At 42.2% G+C, this 25,356-nt stretch overlaps 1 protein-coding gene and 2 pseudogenes across 1 annotated transcript; 2 read left to right on the plus strand and 1 right to left on the minus strand.

Annotated features, from left to right (window-relative positions):
* Nucleotides 1-358: 358 nt before the first annotated feature.
* On the minus strand, nucleotides 359-2,656 carry GSPT2 (G1 to S phase transition 2). Its single transcript, XM_044234614.1, has 2 exons — nucleotides 2,558-2,656; nucleotides 359-2,450 (listed from the first exon to the last, which is right to left on the minus strand). The coding sequence occupies exon 2, from the start codon at nucleotides 2,437-2,439 to the stop codon at nucleotides 556-558; it is 1,884 nt and encodes a 627-aa protein (XP_044090549.1). The 5' UTR covers nucleotides 2,440-2,450; nucleotides 2,558-2,656; the 3' UTR covers nucleotides 359-555.
* A 13,851-nt stretch (nucleotides 2,657-16,507) lies between these two features.
* Nucleotides 16,508-16,926, plus strand: LOC122896951 (annotated as a pseudogene).
* A 593-nt stretch (nucleotides 16,927-17,519) lies between these two features.
* LOC122896642 lies at nucleotides 17,520-19,935 on the plus strand (annotated as a pseudogene).
* The last annotated feature ends 5,421 nt before the right edge of the window (nucleotides 19,936-25,356 follow it).

Raw genomic sequence — 25,356 nt, forward strand, 5'->3', positions numbered from 1 at the left:
CAGTGAGTGGAGGACAGTTTTTAAAAGCCCAAGTAATAAGATGTGTTCAATGACCTGAGAAAGTAAAAAAGCTAATTGAAAACTATTATGTACATATTTTTTTAAATATTCAAAAGCATTTCAGATACCAAGAAGAGTTTCAAATGGAATATTTTATTGACATGTTAGTTGTCTTTTTAACATGTACACACACACTGACACACTCTGATCTGCGTGGAACAAGGGTTGTCTAAATATCCTAAGGGAAAATGAAAAATTAAAAAATATATTAATTTTTCATTGTTATAGACAATTACACCCACATCACTTACAAAGCTATCACGGGTTCTGTCCAAGGAAGCAAAATGGCATAGAAGGAGGAAAGTTGTGGGTCAATTCAACAGTAACATAACTGAGATCTCAACATGAGAAAGCTGACAAAACACGGATTTTTGCTGTGAATTTTCTCTTTGCAAAAGATGAAGAAAAGTCTGTCAGTGGGCAGTAAATAAGAGAAAGTGGTGAACTTTTGTAGTCAATTCTCACAGTATTGTGCAGGGGCATCAAGAAAACTGCTTAGTCCTTCTCTGGGACCAGTTTCAGAACTTTTCCAATCGCAATGGTCTTACCCTCATCTCTTAAAGTAAAACGACCCATCTGAGGAAAATCTTTGAATGTTTCAAGGCAGATAGTCCCTGCTGTCCTTAAACGGGCAATGCACACTTGATCTTGTTTCACGAAGCGGGGCCGTGTCTTACTTTTCTCTCCTGACTTTTTGTCTACCAAGGAGATTAAGGCTGTTATCTCAACTTCCTCAATACAAGTATGAATGTGCAGCACCGCATTATAGCCTGGGCAGATGATGGACTTGTGCTCAATAATCACTATCTGAACGTCAAAGGTACGTCCAGAATGGCACAGATTATTAGGGTCACAAAGTATGAATCCTGGAAGAATCTCTTCTTCTTCAATTCCCTTCAGTCTGATTTTAAGGTTTTCACCTGGGGCTACATAATCAGTTTCAGCATCATCAGAAAGAATTCCAAGAACTTCCACATTGTGTTTGTTTGGCATCATCACAAGCTGCTGGCCCTTAAAAATGGATCCTGATTCCAGCTTTCCCAGGACCACGGTGCCCATATCCTTGTACTTATCCACAATTGGCAGTCTAATTGGTCCATCAATTGATCTGTTGAAGTTTGGCATATTATCCAAATACGGAATAAATGGTAATCCAGTGTACCAAGGGCAAAAATCTGATTGCTCTTTAATATTTGCCCCTGTCAGCCCAGAGCAGGGCATAAAGTGAATGTCCTTTTTGGGACTAAAGCCAACTTTTTTCAAAAAGGGCACCAGTTTTTCTTTACATTCTTCATATCTCTCGCTGCTCCAATTAACTGTGGGATCATCCATCTTATTAATAAGCACTACTAAATGTTTTACCCCTGCTGTTTTTGCCAACATCGCATGTTCTCTTGTCTGTCCACCTTTCTCAAATCCAGTTTCAAATTCTCCTTTCCTGGCAGAGATTACTAGTACAGCCAGATCAGCTTGAGAAGCACCACCAATCATATTTGGGACAAAACTCTTGTGGCCAGGAGCATCTAAAATGGTGAAATGTTTCTTTTCTGTTTCGAAATAGGCACGACCCACTTCTACTGTTTTACCCTTGTCTCTTTCTTCCTGATTTGTATCTAAGGCCCAGGACAAATACCAAGTTTCTCTGTTTTTTTCTTTAGCTTCTCTCTCATATTTCTCAAGTGTCCTTTTGTCAACCATTCCTGTCAAAAACATTATTTGTCCTCCAATGGTTGACTTGCCAGCATCTACATGCCCAATGAACACCACATTTACGTGTTCTTTTTTAGGAGCACCTGAGGGCACGAACACGGATTTAGATTTTCTCATTTCCTCTTTATCCATCACCTCCTGGCCACTTTCTTCTGGGGGCCCTGAATCTCCCAAGGAACTACCCCCTGGCTCAGCTTCACTTACTTCTTTATTGTGCTCCCATGACTCTTCTAGGATCATCTCCACCTCTCCATTTTCTACAACAGGTTCTGAAAGTTCCATGGTAACGGCTGAATTGGAACCTTCATGCAACACTAACTGTTCCTCTTTGGAATGTTCCACAGGTGCCCCCCGTCCCAGCTTTTTACCTTGAAGGTCGCCCGCGCCGGTGCAGGTTTCATCGATGCTGGTGATGTCGGCCGGGGGGGTTGGCAGCTGGGCCGGGCCCCGCAGAAAGGACGGCACGAACTCCGCGGCGTGTACGTTAGGCACGAAGGGTTTGGCATTGACGTTGAGCTGACGGCTGAAGGCCGAGCTGAGATGCTCCTGCTGGGCCTCGGCAACCGCCGCGGAGGCTCGGTCTCCGCTCGGGGCCGAACCCGGGGCTTCCATGTCCACCTGGTCCCAGCAGTCGGGTGCCGAGTCGCTGCTGCTGCTGCCCGGATCCATGGTCTGAGGACCTGATGGGTGGCGGGGAGGGAGCGGGGTTAACACGCCAGAAAGAGCGGGCTACGCCGCCAAGGGGTAAGGCTGCAAGAGCGAAGTGCCAAGGGGAAGCGACGCGAACCTTAGCGGCAGCGCAGTGGCAGCTAAGTCCCCCAACACTGCATTCGCAACTGCGGCAGCAGCAGCAGATATGGCGGATCAACCCTCTCCTCTTCTGTGTGAGCGGATCTCCTCCCCCAAACCCCAACCACTTCCGACTCCTCCACCGCCGACCCAACGCGGGGCGTGGATTGACCCCTCGCTGCCATCCGTACGCTCGGCCTCCTTAGTTCTCAGCCATGGGCTAAGTCCAAAAGTAGGATTTGTAAAACGAAATTTTCCATTCATTTTTGTTCACACGATCTGGGAGAGCAATTTGACGCTGTAATGATTAAACCTAGACTGGCACACCTGATTTACAATTCTACTCGAAGATCCAAGTAAAAACGGGAATTGCTATTGAACAAATGGAGGCAGGAGATGGGTTAACTACCCAGAAACCCAGCAACCAAAGGAAGACATTAATGACTAGAGAGGCACTCATGAAATACATGAAGATGTAGCTGAACCTAGGAAATGTGACATAAGATCACTCATTAATTTGAATCCCAGAGGCTTTTTGATTTTTTCTTTTTCCAGAGGGGCCCTCCCCCACCTGACCCGTAACCCTGTAACTTTTGCTGATGGCTTCTGTGGTGTAAGGATGGGGTTTTAACTCGTTTTCATGTTAAGCACTGTGGCTGTGTGTGTGGAAGGAATGCCAAAGGAAAACCTAGGCCCAGTAAAGCTGCCCAACTTACAGCTTTTGTGCAGGTGCTTAAACAATGGCTACCCTAACATGCTGTGTTGGATCACACAGGCAAGCACTGGACTCAGCTCACTTGTATTCTAACCAACTGTATCCTGCCCCACTCACCAACAACCCCCCCCCCCGCAGTACACCCTGGATCCACACACTTTCTTGCCCCATTTTGGAGGCTTGGAACCCTGCTCACTGCTGCTATTGCTGGTACTGGATTTGTCCAAGAACAAATAAGTGTCATGTTGGAACCTTCCTCAGTAAGTAGTAATGACATGGGGCTGTGGATGTCAGCCTAATTAAACTGATTAAGACCCCTGAGATGAACAAAGTCCATAGACACTAATCAATAGAATCTTACCCTCAGTGAGAGTTTATAACATTTGAACCAAAGCCTGGAAGAGCTGGTCTGTAAATCATCTTAATTTAGATAAAACTTAAATAGAAAAAAAAAAAGATCTTGGGAAAATACAATTTGCAAAGTACAAGATAAGGTCATTAGTTGGATATTAAATAAATCCAACGAGTCAGAATACTTCACAAATTGGTGACTGATTTATAACTTAGTGATTTTGTTCTCCAGAGTTTAGGATTAGAAAAAATGTTCTGTGTCTAACAGACCTGGACCCTTCATGGTTTTGGTCTAGGGCTGCCACTATGTTACTAGTTCTGTGCTGTTCCCAAGCCATTAGATATCAAACCCCTTTATTCTTTTTCCCTCTGGTAATGGTTTAATTATTTGTTGTCACATAAAGAGAGTGTGCATGTTTATTCACAATGAATAGGAAGAACTGAGAGGTTGAATGTGCAGAGACCCTTGGACAATACTCCACACATGTGCTGGAGCCTTTCTTGGGTATTCTGTAGACCTTGGATAGACTTAATAAAATGTCTCTAGGAGAACTTATCAAGCAAGGTTTAGACAGTTGTGTTCACATAAGATTAGTACTAGCAAGGAAGCAGCACAGACCTGGGATGTTTGATTCACCTGGGTCAATTGAATTGATCATGAGAAAGTTAACCTGACTACTATTTATTAATATCTCTGTTAGAGAACAGAGGATTTTTCATTCTAAAACCTTAAAGAAAAAATGAGAAATAGTGACAGGATGTCCTCATAAGCCATCATCCTTGGGGCTCAGGGCAGGGGCAGGTCCACCCAAGAGATAGAAACATTAACAATGTTTACAATAATAACAGGGATAATAAAATTAGAAAATAAAATACTCATTTGACTGACTGCATTTTTATATAAGTAGTCTCAGTACTGTCAACACCAATATGATTAGAGAAGGTATTCACCTTTTTTCAAAAGGTATCCACGTTCTCATTGGGTACATTACAATTAAACTGCATTTATTTGGTGATAACTCATTTTGTTGAGTTTTTTAGTAGCAGGTCATATTTCAATTATTTTCTATGGGTTCTCTCGTTTCATTTTCCCTACCATTCTGTGAAGAAGGTAATCTTAAATCACTCTCTTTTATAGTTAAGAAATGGATGTTTAGAGAGGCTGAGTGAATTATCCAAGGTTACATAGCTAGTAAATAGTGGACTTGGTGTTCAAACATGGACAAAAAGATTCTAAGGCCATACTGGCTTGTAGCATCTATTATATAATAAGAAAGGGATTGGGAGATTTGGTGAGTATAAATCACAAATGGAGGAAGGGGACAAAGTCTTATATTATCTTTAGAGAATGGAAATATGGATGAATTTAAGGGAGAAAGAATAATTCAGTTGAGTTCCTTTATGAGTAATTATGTTTTCTTCCTGAAGTAAGAGATAACTCTGTGGAGATTCTGAGGGAAGATTGCAATAAGAAAAATGAGGAATGGGGGAAGATACAGAACAAACTTTTGGGGTATAGGCAGGTGGCTGACTTGGGAGTTATAAAATTATTTTTTTAAGAATTCCAATTAAACAAAACCATAATACATGAATACATAAACAAAAACATAATACAGTACTCTGGATTTGGAGATTCCCTTTTTTCTCCAACATACACCTAGCATCATCAAGCAGCCTAGAGCACAAGCCGAGTTCTAAGTTTCATCCAGGATTGAGGAATAGTAGTATTAGATGGGCTAAAATGAGAGCAGGAAAATATCAAGGCACTAGTGAACACAGGGTTCAGAAGACTGTGTTGGATGCCTTATATTAGTTCTCTCATTATATCTTTGAACTCTGTTCATAAACTTGTCTCTCTATTTTAAAGCTTAAGTCTCCATTTCCTAGAGTTTTTACTCCTAAGGTTGCTGATGCTTTTACTGCTCTCAGTCTGATGCACACTGATCAGATTTAATTTAAAGCCACTTTAAATGTAGAGAGATGTGGAGTAAGGCAGGCTTGATTTGGAGCCATGGATCCAGTTGAAGAAGTATCTTCACTGAGATAACAACTCTGGTAGACTTTCCTGCTTTTAGGTAGGCAACTAATACACACTATGCCTAAGCCAACAGTTGCACTGAAAATATACTGATTTTTCCCACTCCTCAATGGTGGTAGCAGCGACAGTTCCCCTTAGGGGCCAGTTCTAACATATGTAATCATTCTTAGAGGCCATGAATACAATTACATCTCCAGGCCCTATAAGGACAATATTTAAAAGCCTCTGACTCTCCAATTAATTTCTGTGCTAAAACAGAGTTTTCTATTAACAGCAACCAAAAACTGACTAGTAGAAGTGCCAAAAACCTGGGGTTCAAATTCAGGGTCTAGCATTTCAAAGTATTTCCTTTGTTAAGTTTCTTTAACCACTTTGTGCCTCAGTTTCCCTAGATAAGTGAAGATAAATCCATACTCAAACATACACCCTGGGGTGGAGGTGCAAGGATACATGGCAGGTACAAGAAACACAGAGGCTGAAATTACACGATAATTCAGCAGGTTCATTACTACTCAAATACCACTACTATAGTAAAGTACATGACAGCAACATCAGTCATGACTAAAATGCCTGAAAGCCAAGCCTCGGAGTATGCATAGAGAAAATAGCCTCATTTGAGTTTAAACTGCGGAAAATGTATCTCCATTCTAATGCAGTCTCTATGGCCTACACTGTCTACACCACACACTCTGGGAAGTTATTCATCCAATGGTCCACATACTAGGTGGGAACAGAACTACAAAACTAAAGCCAAAGAGGCAATCTCGTTATTTTCAGAAAAATTTGCACACAATTATGGGGAATATGAAGAACATTGAACCTTCACCATTGATGATTGTAAACCAGAACCAAAACAAGATGCAGTAATATTCAGGAGGCATACAAATAATAATTATGTGTCATCATGGAGATATTAATGCTAGGTGGTTATCAAGTATTTATATATATATATATATATACACATATATACAAAATAAAATATACCCAAATAAACATGTCCAACTTAAATTTACATAAAGTAATATATCATTTACAGATCAATAAGAAAATATTAAAAAGAAACAAATATTAAAATAAAATTTGGGGAATCAATCTCCACTAGGATTGAATTCCCTGATAGCCAGTTGCTGGAATAGTCCTTCCAGAAAGTAGTCAAGTCTGGGTTAAAAGGAGAAAAAAGGATCCCCATATGTTAACACAATAGCCAACCAACTCCCGCGTATAATCCGGTGACCTGTGTGTAAATATTACTGCCATCCCTAAGAGTACTGGGGTAAGTTCAATGTGTTGTCAAATTCTCCCTCATTTGATCCAACATTTCTCATATAGCAGCTTGTCTTCAAAAAAATTTGCACATCCGGACATTGTATGATTTACAATGTTCTAACAATCTTTTGCGGAACCCATTTCCTGTCGACACAGGAGAGCTAGCTCTTAGCCTCATGTTAGAAATCAGAAAAATGAAGTTTGAGGAAACGGAGGCTGGTCACCAAAGGGTCTTTGACGCGACCCAGGTCAAACAGTTGGCCTTCAACTTGCACAGTCGTAACTGGAAAAAACACTGAGATGAAGGAGCAGAATAAAGACACTTGTTGATTTGCTGACAAAGTAATCCCATAGGAGTGCTGGGACTGTGATAAGGAGGGGCTCTCTTAGGGAAAGAGGCAGCTGGGCTCTGCAAGTTTCTGGGAAGTAGAGCAATAGCAGATGATGGCACAGATGAGCACAGAGAAAACAGTGTGAGTGAGACTTAATGGTCATCTGAGGAAATGAATTTTGGAAGCCAAGAGATAATCAAACCCATGAGTTGAGGTCACTTGTCTCCCACCGCACCCCCATTAATGTAGAAAGATCCAACGAGGGAGTGAGTGTTAAATTTTCTGATCCCAGTGCAGTACTACTTGAATAACACCGAAGAGGGCAAAGGGGTAATGTCAGTTTCAAACATTTGTTGGAGGAGAGGCCACAGCAATATATTGTTGTGACAGAACAATCAAGTATGATATCAATACACCTCACTCAGTTCTTTGACATACTTTCAGCACACATTTACTAAGCGCCTGCTGAGAGCTCGCTCCTGTGCCAGCAGACTGACATTGAGTCTGCGTCACTCAGGGACAAACTGAGTGTCAGTAAGAATCATAACTAAGATGGACCTAACTAAGCACACCAACTGCGATTAAATATCGAGACCACAGCGGCTCTAAAGAGACACAGACCTCACAGTCACCATTACTAAATGCTAGGAAATAAATTCATTATTTTGAAATTGGGTGAGCAGAGGCAAATAATGAAACAATTGTCCCGTGTTTGGCATATGAACTGTAACATTGGTTCCCAAAGAGTGGATGAGGGAAGTTGCTCATCAAAGAAGTCTATCTCATACATAAAGAAGGGTAGATAGAATTAAAATATCTCCATTTTAAGCCTCAAGGGACACTAGCGCCCCATGCTGGCATTATAAAAAGAGGGGCAGCCTTGCAGTATGTGCCTCCTGAGAGAATAATGCAACACTGCCTCTGAGACTTTCTTGCCAAAATAGGAAGACTGGCTCAGAAGAGGACCCCGGCTCTAATTCCCCGTCACAAATGGCAGAATTCCCTTCTTTCTGATGGCTGGACTAACATTCCCCTGCTCACATGTCCTTCCTGTCAAGAAACAGAATCTTCCACAGAAGACCCCCACATGTGGCCCATCCACTTCCGTGGGCAGAACTGGGTCACGGGGCCACCACCGTTGGAAGCAGAGGAGGCTGGAAACACCATCACCTGGCAAAGGAGAATGGGATAGCAATCAATGACTGCACTGGAGAAATCCAGAGTCCCACCCTGGGATCGGGCATGATCCCCCCCCACCTTTTTTTTTTTTTTAAACAAAATCAGTTTTTCTTACAATTGGGCGTTGGTAGGAAAGGCTGTTGGATCAGAGATCAATAAATCCAGTGAGAAAGAGAGGCAGGGCTCCTAGGATCAAAAACACGGTCAAGGGTAAGGACTGAATATGCACTGAAGGGGGTAAATTCACAAAGATTGAGCCACATACCGTTTCCAGGCACTTTCATACCTGCCACCTTCTTCCGTGCTTCCAACCGTTCTATAACACAGGTAGCCGGCATTAATCTCCTTGTTATGCATGAGAGACCACAGACTCCTAGAGAAGGGGCGAGGTGGCTTGTTCAGGGTTCTGATTAGTGCCTCTAAGTCACATTATTTTCCCTCTACCCTGGTCCATTGTCCCACCTCTGACTTACTACCTTTACCGTGGGAAACAGAAACGGGGGAAGGGAAAGGGGTCCGTTCTTTCCTCAGCACAGTACAAAACATAGTGCATGTCAGGAAGGGGACACACTTTTAATTCTGGCCACTTCTCTGATGATGGGAGATGGTGGCACAAATGGGGCTGACAGGGTAGACACCTGATCCTGCCTGATATGGGCTGAATTGTGTGCCCGCAAGTTTCCTGTATTAAAACTTTAACCCCCAGTACCTCAGAATATGACTGTACTTGAAGATTGGACTTTTGAATACGTGACACTCAGGTTGGAATGAAGCTGTGAGGGTGGTCCCCACTCCCATCTGACTGGTGTCCTTATGAGAAGAGGAGATTAGGACACACGGAAAGAAACCAGGGGTGTGTGAACCCAGACAGACGGCATGTGAAGAGGCAGCAAGACGGTGTCCATGTGTAAGCCAAGAAGAGAGGCTCCAGGGGAAACCAACCATATGGGGACCTTGATCTTGGCCTTCCTAACTCTGGAACTGTAAGAAAATAAACCTTTGTTCTTAAGCCACTCAGTGGGGGGCATTTTGTTATGGCAGCTCTTGTAAACAAATACACTGCCCCACACTATCCCTGCTGCCCATGTTGCACAGCCTGATCCAGCGTGACATGTGGGATCACACGAGCTCAGCCATGCACTGACACAAGAAGACCTCAAGGCCTAACACACCACCACGGAAAGTGGCTTAGAGACTCAGCGATCTTACCATACTCGGAGGTAGCTGCCACCCTGGTCGTGTTGCCAGTACGTCCGACCATAGTTACAAAGAATGCCTCTGATGTGCAACTGGTCCCACGTGCCTCTGTTGTGACATCAGAGGCTTGACAATGTCCTGCCAGAACATCAGAGGAAGTTCCCAGAAGACCTTTCTGATGCCCCATACTCCACTTCATGCCAGTAATAGGTTGCCACTCACAAGGGCAAAGAGTTGTTCTTCTTTACGTTGACTTTACCCCCCTACCGTGTTTTACCCCAAGCCAGAAGGGTCTGACTCGGTTCTCCTCCGTCCTTAGTGTCCATCCTTAAAGGACTGTGTTTCCTGACGTGAGAATCCTGCCAAACTGAATGCTCTGTTCTCTAGTTAGGTAGATGCGTGTGACTCAACGCCATTTGTAGACTGATGAGTTCTTGGTGTGTGAATCTGTTTTGAAGAGTACCGGCAAGAGGGAGATTCCCATTATTAAAACAACTCAGGATCTAGTCTTTGGACTAGATATTTAATATTTAATATTCCATTAAATTTCAATCAGTGTTTTCATATGTCATGAATCCTGCAGACTCGCCTGTTGTTGTCTCGCCTGTTCTGCCTGTTGTTGTTTCGCCTGTTCCGCCTGTTGTTGACATGTCACATTCCCTCTTTCCTCTGAAAACTTACTGTAGACTTACTCAGCTCTTCATAGAAAATCCAGGCACTGAAGGTAAGAAACATACCTGCTCACAGTAGATACTGTAGGTGAGCAAGAGCAAGGACACAGGAGGATGCCCCATCATTATTAATTCTACTAATTATTCTGTTGATAGTTCCGTGCTTGCCTATTAGTTATAAAATCTGTCTTCAATAGATGAAGCAGACCCTTCAGATACCCAAATGAGAAAGGAGAAGTAGTGTGGCGGCTGAGTGCTGTCCCTGTCGATTATATTGGAGGTATATCAGAAAAGAGTCCCCTAATGTGAGAGAAACGGTGAATAGGTTGTGTCCACCGACACTGACCCTGGGGGCAAAAATGGTTTTTGTTTGTTTGTTTGTTTGTTTGTTTTTCTTTCCACAGGAGATGGTCGGGTTTCTCTGATGAGAGTTAGAAGAGAGAGTATAATTTCTCTGCTCTGCTCTTGAAGTAATTCACCTACTAAGAAAAGAAACTTCACCATCAGGGGTCTGAGAATCCGGTGTAGGTAATTTCTTATCTCACTTAATTTAATCTTGAATAGAAAATAAAGGGTCTGTGATGAAAAAGCCTTTCAATTCTCTTCTGTCTCACAGAATGGAGAACACCCCACACACTCATGTACTGAAACAACACATCTATTACTGGGAGACTTGTTGGGGAAGGGGAAACCTTACTTGATCATTGCCTAAACTCACCCCTAAAATATCTGAGGTCTGGCCGACAAGGCATGCAGTGAATACAGTGGGATCCCAAAGGTTGGTTCCAAATTTTTCTTGCCAACTGAAAAGAAAATGGAAACCTTGTATTTCTAACTTGAACAGTGTCTTTAGGCTACATGCTACAAGACCGTTAGGCTTGCAAACATTATGCTAAGCAAAACAACCCAGACACAAAAGGACACGTCCCTTAGGATTTGATGGATGGTTCAATGTCTAAAAAGGAGGCAAAATCAGAGAGACTGAAAGTAGAGTAGAGGATACCAGGGACTAGGTGGGAAGAGTAGAGGGGGAGTCATTGTTCAATGTGCACAGAGTTTCTGTTCATGGTAGTAAACGGCTTGGCAAGAGTGGTCATAGTTGCACAAGATTGTGAACCTAATTAGTGCCTCTGAATTGTATACTTCAAACGATTACAGTGACCGTTTCACACCCTAAATATGTTTTTGCCACAATAAAAACATTTTAGGGCTTTTGATCAGGAGGCGGAAGTGTCTCCCGAGGGCCAGAGGCAGCCTTCCAGAAGGGGTACCTAAGTCTGTCTCTGGATAATGATGGCAGAGCCCAGGTAGTGTCCGGTATCCAGCAAGGGCTGCATAGGTATTAGCTGCTGCTGAAATCATCATCTGCCCTGCTCCTTCTATGCACAAGTTGTGTCTCTGCGATCCCATGGACAAACCCGTGTGCCTGTCAGCCTTCTGATTGCCCTTTGCCTGAAGTTTCCCCTGTCTTCCCCCTCCATTCTGCCGGTTCTGGTATGCTGTTACCTCAAATGTGCAATGCATGATGTCAGTGATGGTAGTTTTTAGTTTTCCATTTTTCAGTGTATCCATTTGATTTAGAAATTCTAGTGTCCTGGGGCGCCTGGGTGGCTCAGTGGGTTAAGCCTCTGCCTTCGGCTCAGGTCATGATCTCAGGGTCCTGGGATCGAGCCCCGCATCAGGCTCTCTGCTCAGCGGGGAGCCTGCTTCCTCCTCTCTCTCTCTCTGCCCGTCTCTCTGCCTACTTGTAATCTCTGTCAAGTAAATAAATAAAATCTTAAAAAATATAAATTCTAGTGTCCTGATAAAACCTCAAGTTTGTCATCCATATTCTTGAACATATTAATCATAACTATTTCACAGTCCGTGTCCGATAAGTATACAATTGGGGTATTCTGGGGGATGTTTATCTCTTCCTCTTTCTCTTCATCTGGTTTTTGATGAGTCTGGTGGTTTAATTAAGTGCCAGGCATTGTTTACGGAAAAGCTGAGTGCTCCTGGAGGATGCGTCTCCCTCCGTAGAAGTTTTACCTTCTCCCTGGCAGGCACCCAGGGTAGGGGCCATGACATCAATCCAGCCAGGGGCTGTGCTCCAAGGGTGCTCCGGGCTTTATAAAGTTTGCACCACCTCAGGTTCCCCCCGCCCCGGATGGTAGGTAGCCCTTCAGGGGTCCCCACTGACAGTCTGGGGTGTTTTCTGGGGGCCCTCTTTCCGGTGAGTTCTGCAGGCACGCCTCTTTTTACTTCCCTACACCCTGGGACTGCTGAGATATCTGTTGAGGCTTTGAACAGCTGTCTGCTCAGCTTCCTAGTCTCAGGTCCTATGCAGCTTAGGTATGGAGGAATGCCTCCAGGGAGAAAATCACCCAGTACAGGTCTCAGGTCTGTCTGCTTTTCTTCTTCCTAAGGCCTCGATTTCTCAAATACTGACTGCTTTGTAAGTCGGACTCTTGAGTTTTGTTCCCTAGCCCCATGAGTTTTCTGAGGAGCTGCTGTCTTCTCTCACTTGGTGGGTGCTTTGTCTATAGAATGATGCCCTGTCACTCAGGGCACTGTGGTCTTCAGCACTTCCCTGAGGGGAGAAAAGTAGCACAGGATTGCTGCATTCCCCTGCAGAGATTCTCTGTTCTCCAGATTTCCTCTACCTGGATGTGCTTGGCAGAGAAGAAGCTCTCTGATGCCTTCAAGCAATGTTGGCTATCTTCCCCCCTTTATCCAGATTTTTGTTTTTCTCTGTGAGATAATAGGACTGAAACGGGCTCTTTCATCACGACCATAGGTGGGAGTGGAAATGACCCCTCCATGAATTTTACGTATTTTTTTTTTGTCTAAAATAAATACACAAATCCTGCTCTGAAATATGTTCCAAAAGAATATTAATTTCAGGAGCTTGTCCTACCAGGTATTAGTAGAATGCTGAGGTCTGAAACACACATTTTGACAAAGCAACAGCTACAAAATGATCAAGGAAAAATGTGTGACCTAACAACTTTTTTCTGCAGTCAAATCTGTCATTCAAGTATAAAAGCAATAGGCAAAAAATTGGAAGCACGTGCTAAGTCAGGGACATTTATTCTAAGGACTCTGCTTTAATGAATTTGGTATTGTGTGAACTCGGTCAATAACGATAGAAAGCCTGAGGCAAATAGACCGCTATTGAGAGCCAAATGTTCATAAGACTAACAAATCAAGTGAAAGAGCTGTAAATAAAGCTAACATTTTTAAGGCAAACATAGAGGCATGGAAAGAGAAGAGAAGGATATTCTAACCGGATCTTTGATCATAGCTAGACATTAGTAAAGAATGTCCAAAGGACAGATTAGGAACATTGCAAAGAGCTGTACTTAGAAAAATACCGACAAGAATGTTGGTTTGCGGGGATGATAGCGGAGACTCGCTTCTTTCTGCTTCTGCCCTCTAAATTCAAATGAATTCCTTGGAAATATTTCAACAAATTATCACAAAAAGAGTGTAACCGGTGGAAAGGAAAACGTGTTCTACCTAAGGACCTAAGGATTTGAATGTCTATGCCATGGTGAATTCCCTGACCTTTGTCTTCTTTTTTTAAAAGATCGTATTTATTCATTTGAGACGGAGAGATACAGAGAGACAGAGAAAGAGAGAGAGAGAGAGAGAGAGAGAGAGAACATGCACAAGGGGAGAGGTAGAAGGAGAGGGAGAAGCAGACACCCAACTGATCTGGGAGCCCAAGGCAGGGCTCCATCCCAGGACCCAGAGATCATTGAAAGACTCCGCATATAGACACCCCCCCCCCAGCCATTGATTAACTAACTGCTTCTTGGCTTTTCTGTAATCGTTTGGCTTCGCCCTTCCCCTGTTAGACCCTTCCCCCAGTTAATTGTTTAACCGCTCTCTTGCCCTTCTGTAACCGCTTGGCTTTTAGGGGGTGATACTGGTCTCCTGTTTAAACAGGATACCTTATGTGCATAGTCATGTAGGCAAGGGGGGTCGCCTAGGTACGTGGGCCTAGTCACGTAGGCAGGATGTTTCTCTGCTGAGTAATAAGGTCCAACTCCCCCTCCTCACTCCCCCTCCCCACCTTTCTCTTCGCTCGCCGGGGTCCTTCAAAGCCAATCTACAAACACCGAGTATGCCTTACATTCAAACCAGCCAATAAGAACCTTGTAACTATGTTTCTGCTTCTGTACGTATGCTTTCGCTTCCCCAAACCCCATAAAAAGGCCCTGAACAAAGGGCTGGCGCGCGAGTCTTCCTAAGACTTGATCGCCCGCAGGTACCTGTGTCAACTCAATAAACCTCGTGCTGTTTGCATCTGATCAGTGGACTCGGCTTGGTTTTTGGGTCCGGGGGTCTCCTCCTGAGAAGGGGTCCATTCCGGGGTGCTTGGAGCCCCGGGGGGATCTTTCATCATGACCCAAGCCCCAAACAGATGCTTAACCATGTGAGCCACCCCTGTGCCCCTACCACTGTCTAGAATTAAATCGAGTTTCAGCGATGGGCATCAAAGAAACACCAACACTCCTAGAAAAACACAGGAAGAGAGGAGAAAGAAATAAAGTACACAGACACAGAAAAAAAAAAAAAAAAACCAAAAAACAAAAAACAGAAAACAAACCCAACAAAGAAAAAAAAAAAAAAACAGGGTCTGCTTTCAATGGGTGAACATCAGGAAAAATGGAAGCTCAACTGTGACATAAAGGAGAGATGGACACACAAGAGAAGTACTAAGGGAACTACCTGCAGCATTTGCAAGAGCTAGGCCTGGCCTGCAGGGCAGGTGCATCCACTCTGCCCCTCCAAATGACGGAAACAGCAGGATCCACCTTCCCAAAGCAGCAACTATAGCTGATTCTCAGAGGCCTGACCCACCTGTGCACTTCTCAAGACTACCACAGTTTTGCCTCACCACCTGCTCAGGTGACTCCAGTAGGCTTCATGTCTCCTAGGTGTCCCTGCAATGGCAGAAGGGGATCCAAGGCCAGTGTCTCTCTCTACTCCAGCCAACAGAAAGTTTCCAACTTGTATATGGTGGCTCACGTCATTCTGCCCAGCAAAACATCCTGGCCAGGCGCTTGCAGTCCCTCCACTCATTGGCAGAAAGCAACCGGGCCTGGCATTCGTACCAGAAGGCGATCTAGGTTTGGGGTGCCTCCACACTCCACCCAGTGGTGGAGAAATACCCAGGCCTGCAGCTCCTAGCCCTCCACCAGCAGCAGCAGGTGTCATGGTAGATGACCCCCTCCCTTGGGTGTACTGGTAGATATAGAATAGGAAGGCCAGTGGTACTGGGTGACTGAAACACAGGCCAGGCGAGAATGTTCTGTATCCTTTAGGCCCTGAATCCCACACCCCCACCTAATGACATCCCACGGCCCATGGAAGCATTTTCTGCTACCACAGGCATGTCTGGCAGTCACCCATCAGAAAATCAGGTGGACTCAGAACAATGTGGCTCAGGAATGCTTTGCAAAAGCTCATGAAATGAAGTGACAATGGAACTGCATCCCCCCCAAAGTAGGCCAGAACAGGCAGGCCGAACCTTAAAACAGGGCAACTTACTATGAAAGGATCAGGAGTCTTTTCATAGACTATCCAAACTGTGCAGGTCAGGATAAAAAATTGTTCTTCAGACGTAGAGCCAGGGAAGTCAAAACTTAAATGAGAAAAAGCAAACCCCGACAACAACAGAGATGAATCAGATGTTAGGACTCGCTTGTGAAGATTTTAAAGTAGCCAATATAAAATTTCTTGAAGGAGTAATTATGGATTACTATGAAATTAACAAAAAAAGATAGCAAACCTCTGCCAAGTTACAGAAATAATATGAAACATGCCAAATGGAAATTAAATATTTAAAAATATCATAAAGAAAATAAAAAACTGCTGGCTGGGATCCACTGTAGACTGTAGATGGCAGAAGATGAAATCAGTGAACTTGAGGACAGGTCAGACTGTGCTGTTGTTCAGGAATGAAAATGGTTTTAAGGAAAACAGTACAACAAGCAAACAAACACGGACCGAGTTTGGGAGCTGTGGGATGAAAGCCAATGGGCTAACATTTGAATCATCTGAGTTCCAGAAAGAACGAACAGTCGAAGCAATATAGATCCAATTCAGATATGACACAGCAGCTAGAGTGATCAGACAGGGAAGACAGCCTTTTTGTCCGACATCTTAGTGAGGCTGCAGGGGTGGACGCTCCTCTCCCAGCTTTGCTATGCCACCCAAGGATGACAAGAAAAAGAAGGATGCTGGAAAATCGGCCAAAAAAGACAAAGACCCAGTGAACAAATCTGGGGGCAAGGCCAAAAAGAAGAAGCGGTCCAAAGGCAAAGTTCGGGACAAGCTGAATAATTTGGTCTTGTTTGACAAAGCGACATATGACAAACTCTGTAAAGAAGTTCCCAACTATAAGTTTATAACTCCAGCTGTTGTCTCTGAGACTGAAGATTCAAGGTTCCCTGGCCAGGGCAGCCCTTCAGGAGCTCCTTAGTAAAGGACTTATTAAACTGGTTTCAAAGCACAGAGCTCAAGTAATTTACACCAGAAACACCAAGGGTAGAGATGCCCCAGCTACTGGTGAAGATGCATGAACAAGATCCACCAACTGTACATTTTGGAAAATAAAATTTTATTTAAAAAAAGACAGGGAAGATAAACAACTATGATAAATATGTTCAGATTTCTAATGGGATAAGTAGACAACATGCAATAATAGATAGGTAATGGAGGTAGATAGGTGGAAACTGTGAAAGAGAATAAAAAGGGAATGCCAGAATTCATGCTATGGCAATAGCTGTGAAAAATGGGGTCTTTGATGGGGTCCTCAGGAGTTGTGACCTGCCCAAGTAGAGAATCAGTGACCTTGAAGAATGGCCAACAAGGACTTCCCAAAGTGATCCGCAAATAGAAGAAAAACAAAACAAAACAAAAAAAACACGAAAAAATGCAGAGTAAACATCCAAAAACTGTGGAACAATTTCAAAATACATGACGTAGACATAATTGGAATGCCAGAAGCGGAAGTAAGGGGGAAAGGAGCAGAAAAGATATTTGAAAAATGATGACTGTGAAATTTCCAAATTACTGATAGGCACTGAATCAGATACCCAGAAAGCTCACAGGACAGCAAGCTACCTCGTGGCCTATAAATGTGAATAAAAGAAAAGATAAATAAGAAATCTGGAAGAAAGCCAGACCAAGACACACAAACACACACGCACACGCACATGCACACGCACACGCACACACCAAGAACACCAAGAACGAAACCCATAGAGGAACAAGAGGAAAATTACAGTGAAGTCGTGTGAGTGACCATGCAAGCAAAAGAGAATTAGGGGACATTTTTCGTGTGCCAAAGGAAAAAATAATTCACCAACCTAGCATCCTTATATACCTGGTTAAAACTATTTGGTAAAGAAGAGTCCATAAAGACTTCTTCTCTCAGACAAAGAAAAATGAAGGGAACTGTCACCATTAGACCTATCCTGCAAAAAATGGAAAGGTTTTACTCAGGAAGAAGAGAAATGACGAAGGTCAGAAATTTGGATTTACATAAGAAAGGGAGTGCCTCAGGGAAGAAACACATGAAGGTAAACAAAGTTAATTTTTCTTAATAGGTCGAAAAGTAACCTGTTAATTTATGTTATTTTTTAAAAATTTATTTATTTGAGAGAGAAACGAGAGAGAGAGAGAGAGGGAGAGACAGAGTTCGTGAGAGAGAGCAGGAACAGTGAGGAGAGGGAGAAGCAGACTCCCCACTGAGCAGGGAGTCAGATGCAAGGAGATGCGATGCAATGTGGGACTGGACCCCAGGACTCCGGGATCACGACCTGAGCCAAAGGCAGATGCTTAACCAAGTGAGCCACCCAGGCACCCAAAAGTAACTTGTTTAAATAATAAAATTTATCTTATTCTTGATAAATGCCAAATAAATGTTTCAATAATGAGAGTCATAACGTAGCCAGTGAGTATAGCACAGGAGTAAGTGAAAAGAATGGCAGTCATGGAAAAATGGGCAGAAACAGTGTAAGTCACCTGCTCGGTTTGTCAAGAGTGTCATTTGAAGGTGCCCTTACATTAGTTTGAAGTGAAATGCAACCTCCAAGGAAATATCTAAAATGTTTTTAAGCACCTATAATTGGTACACTAAGAAGTGAACGAAAAAACTGCCTTTATGTAAAATGCTCAATTAAAACCAGAGAAAGCAGGAAAGTAAGCCTCTTGTAATGAATAGAAAATAGCTACACGCATGGTTGATATCAGTGCAAGTATTTCAGAATCCACGTTAAATGGGAATGGTCTCTAAATAGCAATCAAAAGTCGCAGTGAATTTTACAACTGCAGCAGTATGTATTGTCTGCAAGCCCCTACTTTCAGTACAGTGATTCCGATAGGCTTAAGTAAAGGGATGGAGAAAGACAGACCATGCTAACAGTAAGCTAAAGAACTTCGGAGTGTTGATAAAAATTTTAAACTGTCGGGGGCATAAAACTCACAGAAATCGACAGAACTGTCACAGCCACAGGAAGCCTAAGAAGATACTAAGAGTACTAAAGATGAGGTTGTACCCTGCATGGGATCTTGGAACACAAAAACAACATTGGAGAAAAGCTGAGAGAGTCCGAATAAAGTATAGTCTTCGGTTAATGGTAACATCTCAATATCAGTTTGTTACAATGTGCCACATTACCATAAAATGATAATAATAGAGGAGATGTGATTGTGGGGGTATATGAGAACTGTCTTACTCTCTTCCTGGTAATTCTGTAAGCCTCAAACTGTTTCAAAATGTAAGCTTTACTTTCAAAAAGCACATTGCTACTATGTTGCAGGAGTTGCAGTTATCTCCAGGCTGGCCGGATAGTCAGTTTTTTTTTTTTTTTTTTTTTTTTTTAAATATATTCAACCCTACTCCTGCAACAAGGCTGTGGGCCAGCAGCATCCGAACAGCTGACATGTGGATGGACGAATTGGAGGGTATGTGCTTTGGTGAGTGCTGTGAAGTGTGTAACCCTGGTGATTCACAGACCTGTACCCCTGGGGATTAAAATATATGTGTATAAAAAATAAAAAAATTAAAAAAAAAAAAATAAAGAGCTCTACGACCATCACAGCCCCCTGCCCCTGTGGAGCCCTTTGGGGATGTAACAGAGAGGAGGCAGCTCCATGCAAAACTCCGGTGGAAGGGTTTCAGGTGTTCTTGGAGAACATGTACCCAGAATCGCACGGGCCTGACCACAAGCCTACCTCCTTTGGGATGTTCTGGAACAAACGACTGAAAGGTTACTGCTTTGACTCTTACCCTCACAGTGAAAACCAAATCATGGGACACCGGGTCCTTTTGTACCTGTCATGGAATGCGTCAGCAGCAGTTTTTCAAGTACACGTCCCAGAATGAAGTACGCTATTGCACCCACCAGCCACAGCCTGCATAGCTGTGGACGCAGGAACGGGTGTTCTCAACCTGCATGTCTGCCAGGAAACTGCCACAGAGAATCAGAAGTTCATCTTGCAGGGGATGGCTCTTTATTTCACGTACACTCCAATAAATGCGTTCAGGCTGAGAGGAAGGTATCACCCTTACGGGACTGCATGGATAGGGAACATCAGAAAGGGCTTTTCAAGGGACACATGAAATAAAGTGTCACTGAACCAAGGCCCCCATGGAAGGAGCGGGAAGGCCCCCGGACTCTGTGCCCAACAGAAATGTAGCTGAGTACAGTGACAGACCCACCCGAAGCCTGGCTGCTCCTCTTTTATAAGGAAGTCATTTTGCAGTCTGTGAACGTGATGTTAGATTTAATAAGCTTCATACTGATTTTGAAAACTTCAAAATTGCTCCCAAGTACCCTATTTTCAAAGGGTAGTGATAAAGTATTAACTCTTGGTATTCAGAGAATTAAAACCTTTCAGTATTTTTCTTTTTCTATTTTTTTTAAAGATTTCATTCATGTACTTAAGAGAGAGAGAGAGATCAAGGCATAAAAGAGCAGGAACAGAGGGCAGAGGGGAAGAGAGAGAGAGAAGCAGACTCCCCACTGAGCAGGGAGCCTGACGCAGGACTCAACCCCAGGATCCCGATATCATGACCTTAACCAAAGGCAGACACTTAACTGACTGAACCACCCAGGTGCTCCAGTACTTTTCTATCAAGACAAAAAAAAAAAGTCAGTCTGGTCCAGTGTCATCCAAAGCCATTGTTTTCTTGTTGATGCTGTGTTTCAATGCTGCCTACGTGGTGTTTTAAAGTCCTCTACTGTTATTGTTAACTTATCAATTATTTCTTTTGTGTTTGTCATTAATCGTTTTACGTATTTGGGTGCTCCCCTGTTGGGTGCATGAATATTTACAGTTGTTAGGTCTCCTTGTTGTTTTGTCTCCTTTATTTTGATAAGGTAACCTTCTTTATCTCTTGTTAGCATCTTTGGTTTAAAATCTAGTTTGTCTGATGTAAGTATGGCTACTCCAGCTTTCTTTTGTTGTCCGTTAATGTAATAGATGGTTCTCTATGCCCCCACTTTCTTTTTTGTGGGGGGACTTGTAATGTACACTGATGAATTAATATTCATATAAATAGTGATAAGATTACCATTATTAAATTAGTTAACACATCCTAACCAATTTCAAGTGTACAATATACTGTTATTAAGTATAGATTCCCAAAACTTATTCATCTTATAACTGAACATTTGTGACCTTGAGCAATATTTTTTAGTTAAGAAAAAAGAACTGACGATTCTAGATTTTATATCTCAAATACTGGCCTTCATGTATCAAGGGGAATAAGGGCATACTCAAAAGAAGGACATGGACAATAATTTTTCATTTGCAGATATACCCTCATACAATGTCTTGATGTTCTCTTACCTACACTCATCCCCTACGAAAAGAGCTAAAGAATAATTGCAGAATGCTTGGTGCTTCAGAAAATAAAAAGCAAATGTGTTGGATAAAAAGAGGGGTAAATAAAAACTTTCCTTTTTTTTAGGAGCTTGTTAAATCATGTGTGATGGATGAAGCAAAAATTAGAACATCTGTTTTGATGCTCAGAGCATGTAAGGGAAATATTTGAGACCAATATTTAGAATATTTAGAATTTCCAAGTTAGAAGGGTGAGTGGACCTAAATGGAAGTGTAACTTTATGCAATGTTATAAAACATCAGTGCCTATAGACAGTGGTCACACATGTACAATACTTAGAGCAACCACTAAAAAAAGATACAAACTGATATACTCAAAAACATTCTGAAGGAATCAAAATGGATCTCTCAAACATTCTGGTAGCCCAAGGAGAGCAGAAAAAGAACAACAAAATTCAAATATTGGAATGTTAGAATGAAGCCATTATGTATGGATATTTACTTTAACTATCAACTGTCTAGTACACCAGTGAAAGAGATGGGCAGCACTGATGTAAGAAAAGTACCCCCGGATGCCTGTGTGGCTCAGTTGGTTAAGCGTCTGCCTTCAGCTCAGGTCACAATCCCAGGGTCCTGGTATCAAGTCCAGCGTTGGGCTCCTTGCTCAGGGGGGAGCCTGCTTCTTGTGCACGTGCTCTCTCTCTGACAAATAAATAAAAAAAATCTTAGAAAAAAAGAAAGAAAAGTGAACCAAACATATTCAGTCTACAGGAAATGCATTTCAAACACAACTACACAGGTAGGTTAAAGGTAAGTTGATGGACAAATATGTCATGCTAATGCTAATTATTTAACAGCAGCAGCTGTATCAGTATTAGAGAATGTATTCTTCAAAGCCATAATTACTACACACAGGACTGTATATATATATATATATTTATACAGTCTAAACATGCCTAAACATGCACGTAGTCAGATGCAAACCACTAAATACATGAAACAAAAACCTGATAGGGCTGAAGGGAGTGATAGACAAATCCACAGTTATAGTTGGGAACTTCAACACTCTACTGTCAGGAATCGATAACACTTTTTTTCTCATTGGATTACAAAGCAAACTCAACTGCATGCTGTATTCCCAAAACAGATCTATATCAAATGATTTGTAAATGTTGAAGGGTCAACATGTAAAAGGACAAACTGTACCAAGCACTGTCATTTATATTACTGTACAAGATATTCACTGCCACACTCTGAAGTGACTTTCCTTAGTGAAAGTGTTCTACATCCCTGATGAACTCATGCATGTCCACATGATTTAGCCTGGTCTATGGCACATCTAATCCACAGAGAATGTCTTTTTGTTTGCATATGGGATAATATATTTATTGTTTTTTTAACATACAGTGTTTTATTATTTTCAGGGGTACAGTACAGTGATTGAAGAATTCCATACATCACCTGATGCTCATCAGGACAAGTGCACTCCTTAATCACCATCACGTATTTAACCCATCCCCCCACCCCCCTCCTCTCTGGTAATGATTGGTTTGTTCTCTATAATTAAGAGATTGGGGCACCTGTGTGGCTCAGTCAGTTAAGTGTCTGCCTCTTGATTTTGGCTCAGGTCATGATCTCAGGGTCGTGAGATCCAGCCCTGTGTCAGGCTCCACTCTGAGTATGGAGCCTGCTTAAGATTCTTTCCAAAATTTGGATGGAACCAGAAAAGACCCCAACTTGCCAAGGAAATGTTGAAAAAGAAAAACAAAGCTGGAGGCATCACATTACCTGATTTCAAGCTGTGATCAAAGCTGTGATCACCAAGACAGCATGGTGCTGGCACAAAAACAAACACATGGACCAATGGAACAGAACAGAGAGCCCAGATATGGACCCTCAATTCTATGGTCAACTAATCTTTGACAAAGCAGGAAGAAATATCCAGTGGAAAAACAGTTTCTTCAATAAATGGTGTTGGGAAAATTGGACAGATATATACAGAAGAATGAAACTCAACCATTCTCTTACACCATACACAAAGATAAACTCGAAATGGATGAAAGACCTCAATGTGAGAGAGGATTTCATCAAAATCCTAGAGGAGAACATAGGCAGTAACCTCTTCCACATCAGCCACAGCAATTTCTTTCAAGACACTTCTCCAAAGGCAAGCAAAACAAAAGCAGAAATGAATTTTTGGGACTTCATCAAGACCAAAAGCTTCTGCACAGTCAAAGGGAACAGTCAACAAAACAAAGAGACAACCCATGGAATGGAAGAAGATATTTGCAAATGCCACTACAAACAAAAGGCTGATACCCAAGATCTCTGAAGAACTCCTCAAACTCAACACCCAAAAAACAGATAATCAATCACAAAATGGACAGAAGACATGAACAGATACTTCCCCAAAGAAGACATACAAATGGCTAACGGAAACATGAAAAAATGTTCATCATCTTTAGCCATCAGGGAAATTCAAATCAAAACCACATTGAGATACCACCTTACACCAGTTAGAATGGCAAAGATTGACAAGGGAAGAAACAAGAAATGTTGGAGAAGACATGGAGAAAGGGGAACCTCTATGCATTTTCAAAATGCCCGGATCACACATAATAAGAGAAATGTGTATTTTAATTACAGTATGATGCCATCTATTTTCTACCATATTGTCAAATATACAATCATTCGAAACACACCTTTTCGTGAGGCTGTCGGAAAAGGGAAATGTGACTGGGTTGTTAGTATCCATCTAAATTGATATAGCTTGTAGAGAAGGCAATTAAGTAATATCTGTCAAAATTATGTGTTCATTTACCCTTTGATCCAGAAGTCTTACTTCAATGAATTTATGTATTGGATTCATTTGGGTGTGCATGGAAAGAAGTTATATATAAGCTTATTCAATGCAGCATTGTCTGTAATAACATTAGAATGATTGGTAAATCAGTGCCAATCAGTAGCAGACTTGCTAAAAAAAAAAAAAAAAAGAATACATCCATGTATAAGGACACCATGCAGCTATTTTTTTTTTTAAGTAGAATGTTATTTAGCTGAATAGCTAAGTGTACATTCTGAAACTGTATTGCATGAGTCCAGTCCTGGTTCTTCCTACTTTCAGTCATCTTAACACTGGGCAAATTACTTAAATTCTATGTGCTTTAGTTTCCTCAACAAGAAATGAGGACATGTACTTCACTTGGTAAAATGACGGTTAAATTAATAAAGCACTCTCTAATTTTTGTCTTTATTAGGATCACACAGAAATATCTCCAAGATACAATAAAAATGAAAAAAATTGCAGGTCCCAAAAGCTGTTTGGTATTGAACCATTTGTATAAAAAGGGGACTGGTTAAAATCCATGTAAATGTTTATATATACACATATACACACACATGTAACTCTGCAAGGAAGGATATATAAGAATCTGGTGGAAAAAAGTGTTTGTCTTTGGGGAAGGGAAGTGGATGTTTCCACAGTTGAGGTGAGAGGCATACTGTTAACTGACTGTTTTTGAAACTTTTGAATTTTATACTATGAAAGTATGTATCACATAGTCAATTATTTCTTTTTGTTAAAGGCAAGAACAGAAAACAAAAAGCAATAACACACACTTAGCGACTATGCAATCTGAAACTGTGAACTTCTCTACCACAGAGGTACAGCTGTATAATGTGTCAACTGAAAACGTAGAGTTTCTCATTAAAAACTCAGGGAAAAGTTTTTCTGCCCTTTCTTCCACAATCTCTCATTTGACCAGCCAATGTGATTTGTAGTTGCAGTTTAATGTTGTGAAGATCTTCAGAGGTGTCTGGGGATCCTGCCCCATACCTGGCCCTGTCAGTCCTGATCCTTCCTATGTTCACACTCAGGCTCCACAGGAAGCCGAAATGCAGTAACAGTCACTTGGGCAGGAGAGGGAGTATAGGTGTGTGGGTGGGTGAGTGGACAGTAGAGAACACTTCCCAATGAATCCAGGAGCTGGTAGGACTGGATCATAGGAGATCTGAGGCTCTAGGTTCCTAGCACATGCTGCACTGTCTCATGGGACATCACTTACAAGACATAAATTTAGAGAAAAAAGGTTAGGAATTTTGAGAATCAACATTAACCTAGAAGACCAAGCACCCATTCTCTGCATGGGCCCTGTGGACCAACTATACTGATTGCAGGTCCTTAAAGCCAGCCCTGCTACC

The sequence above is a fragment of the Neovison vison genome, chromosome X (genome assembly GCF_020171115.1).
Source record: "Neovison vison isolate M4711 chromosome X, ASM_NN_V1, whole genome shotgun sequence".
In the NCBI taxonomy this organism is placed as follows: domain Eukaryota; kingdom Metazoa; phylum Chordata; class Mammalia; order Carnivora; family Mustelidae; genus Neogale; species Neogale vison.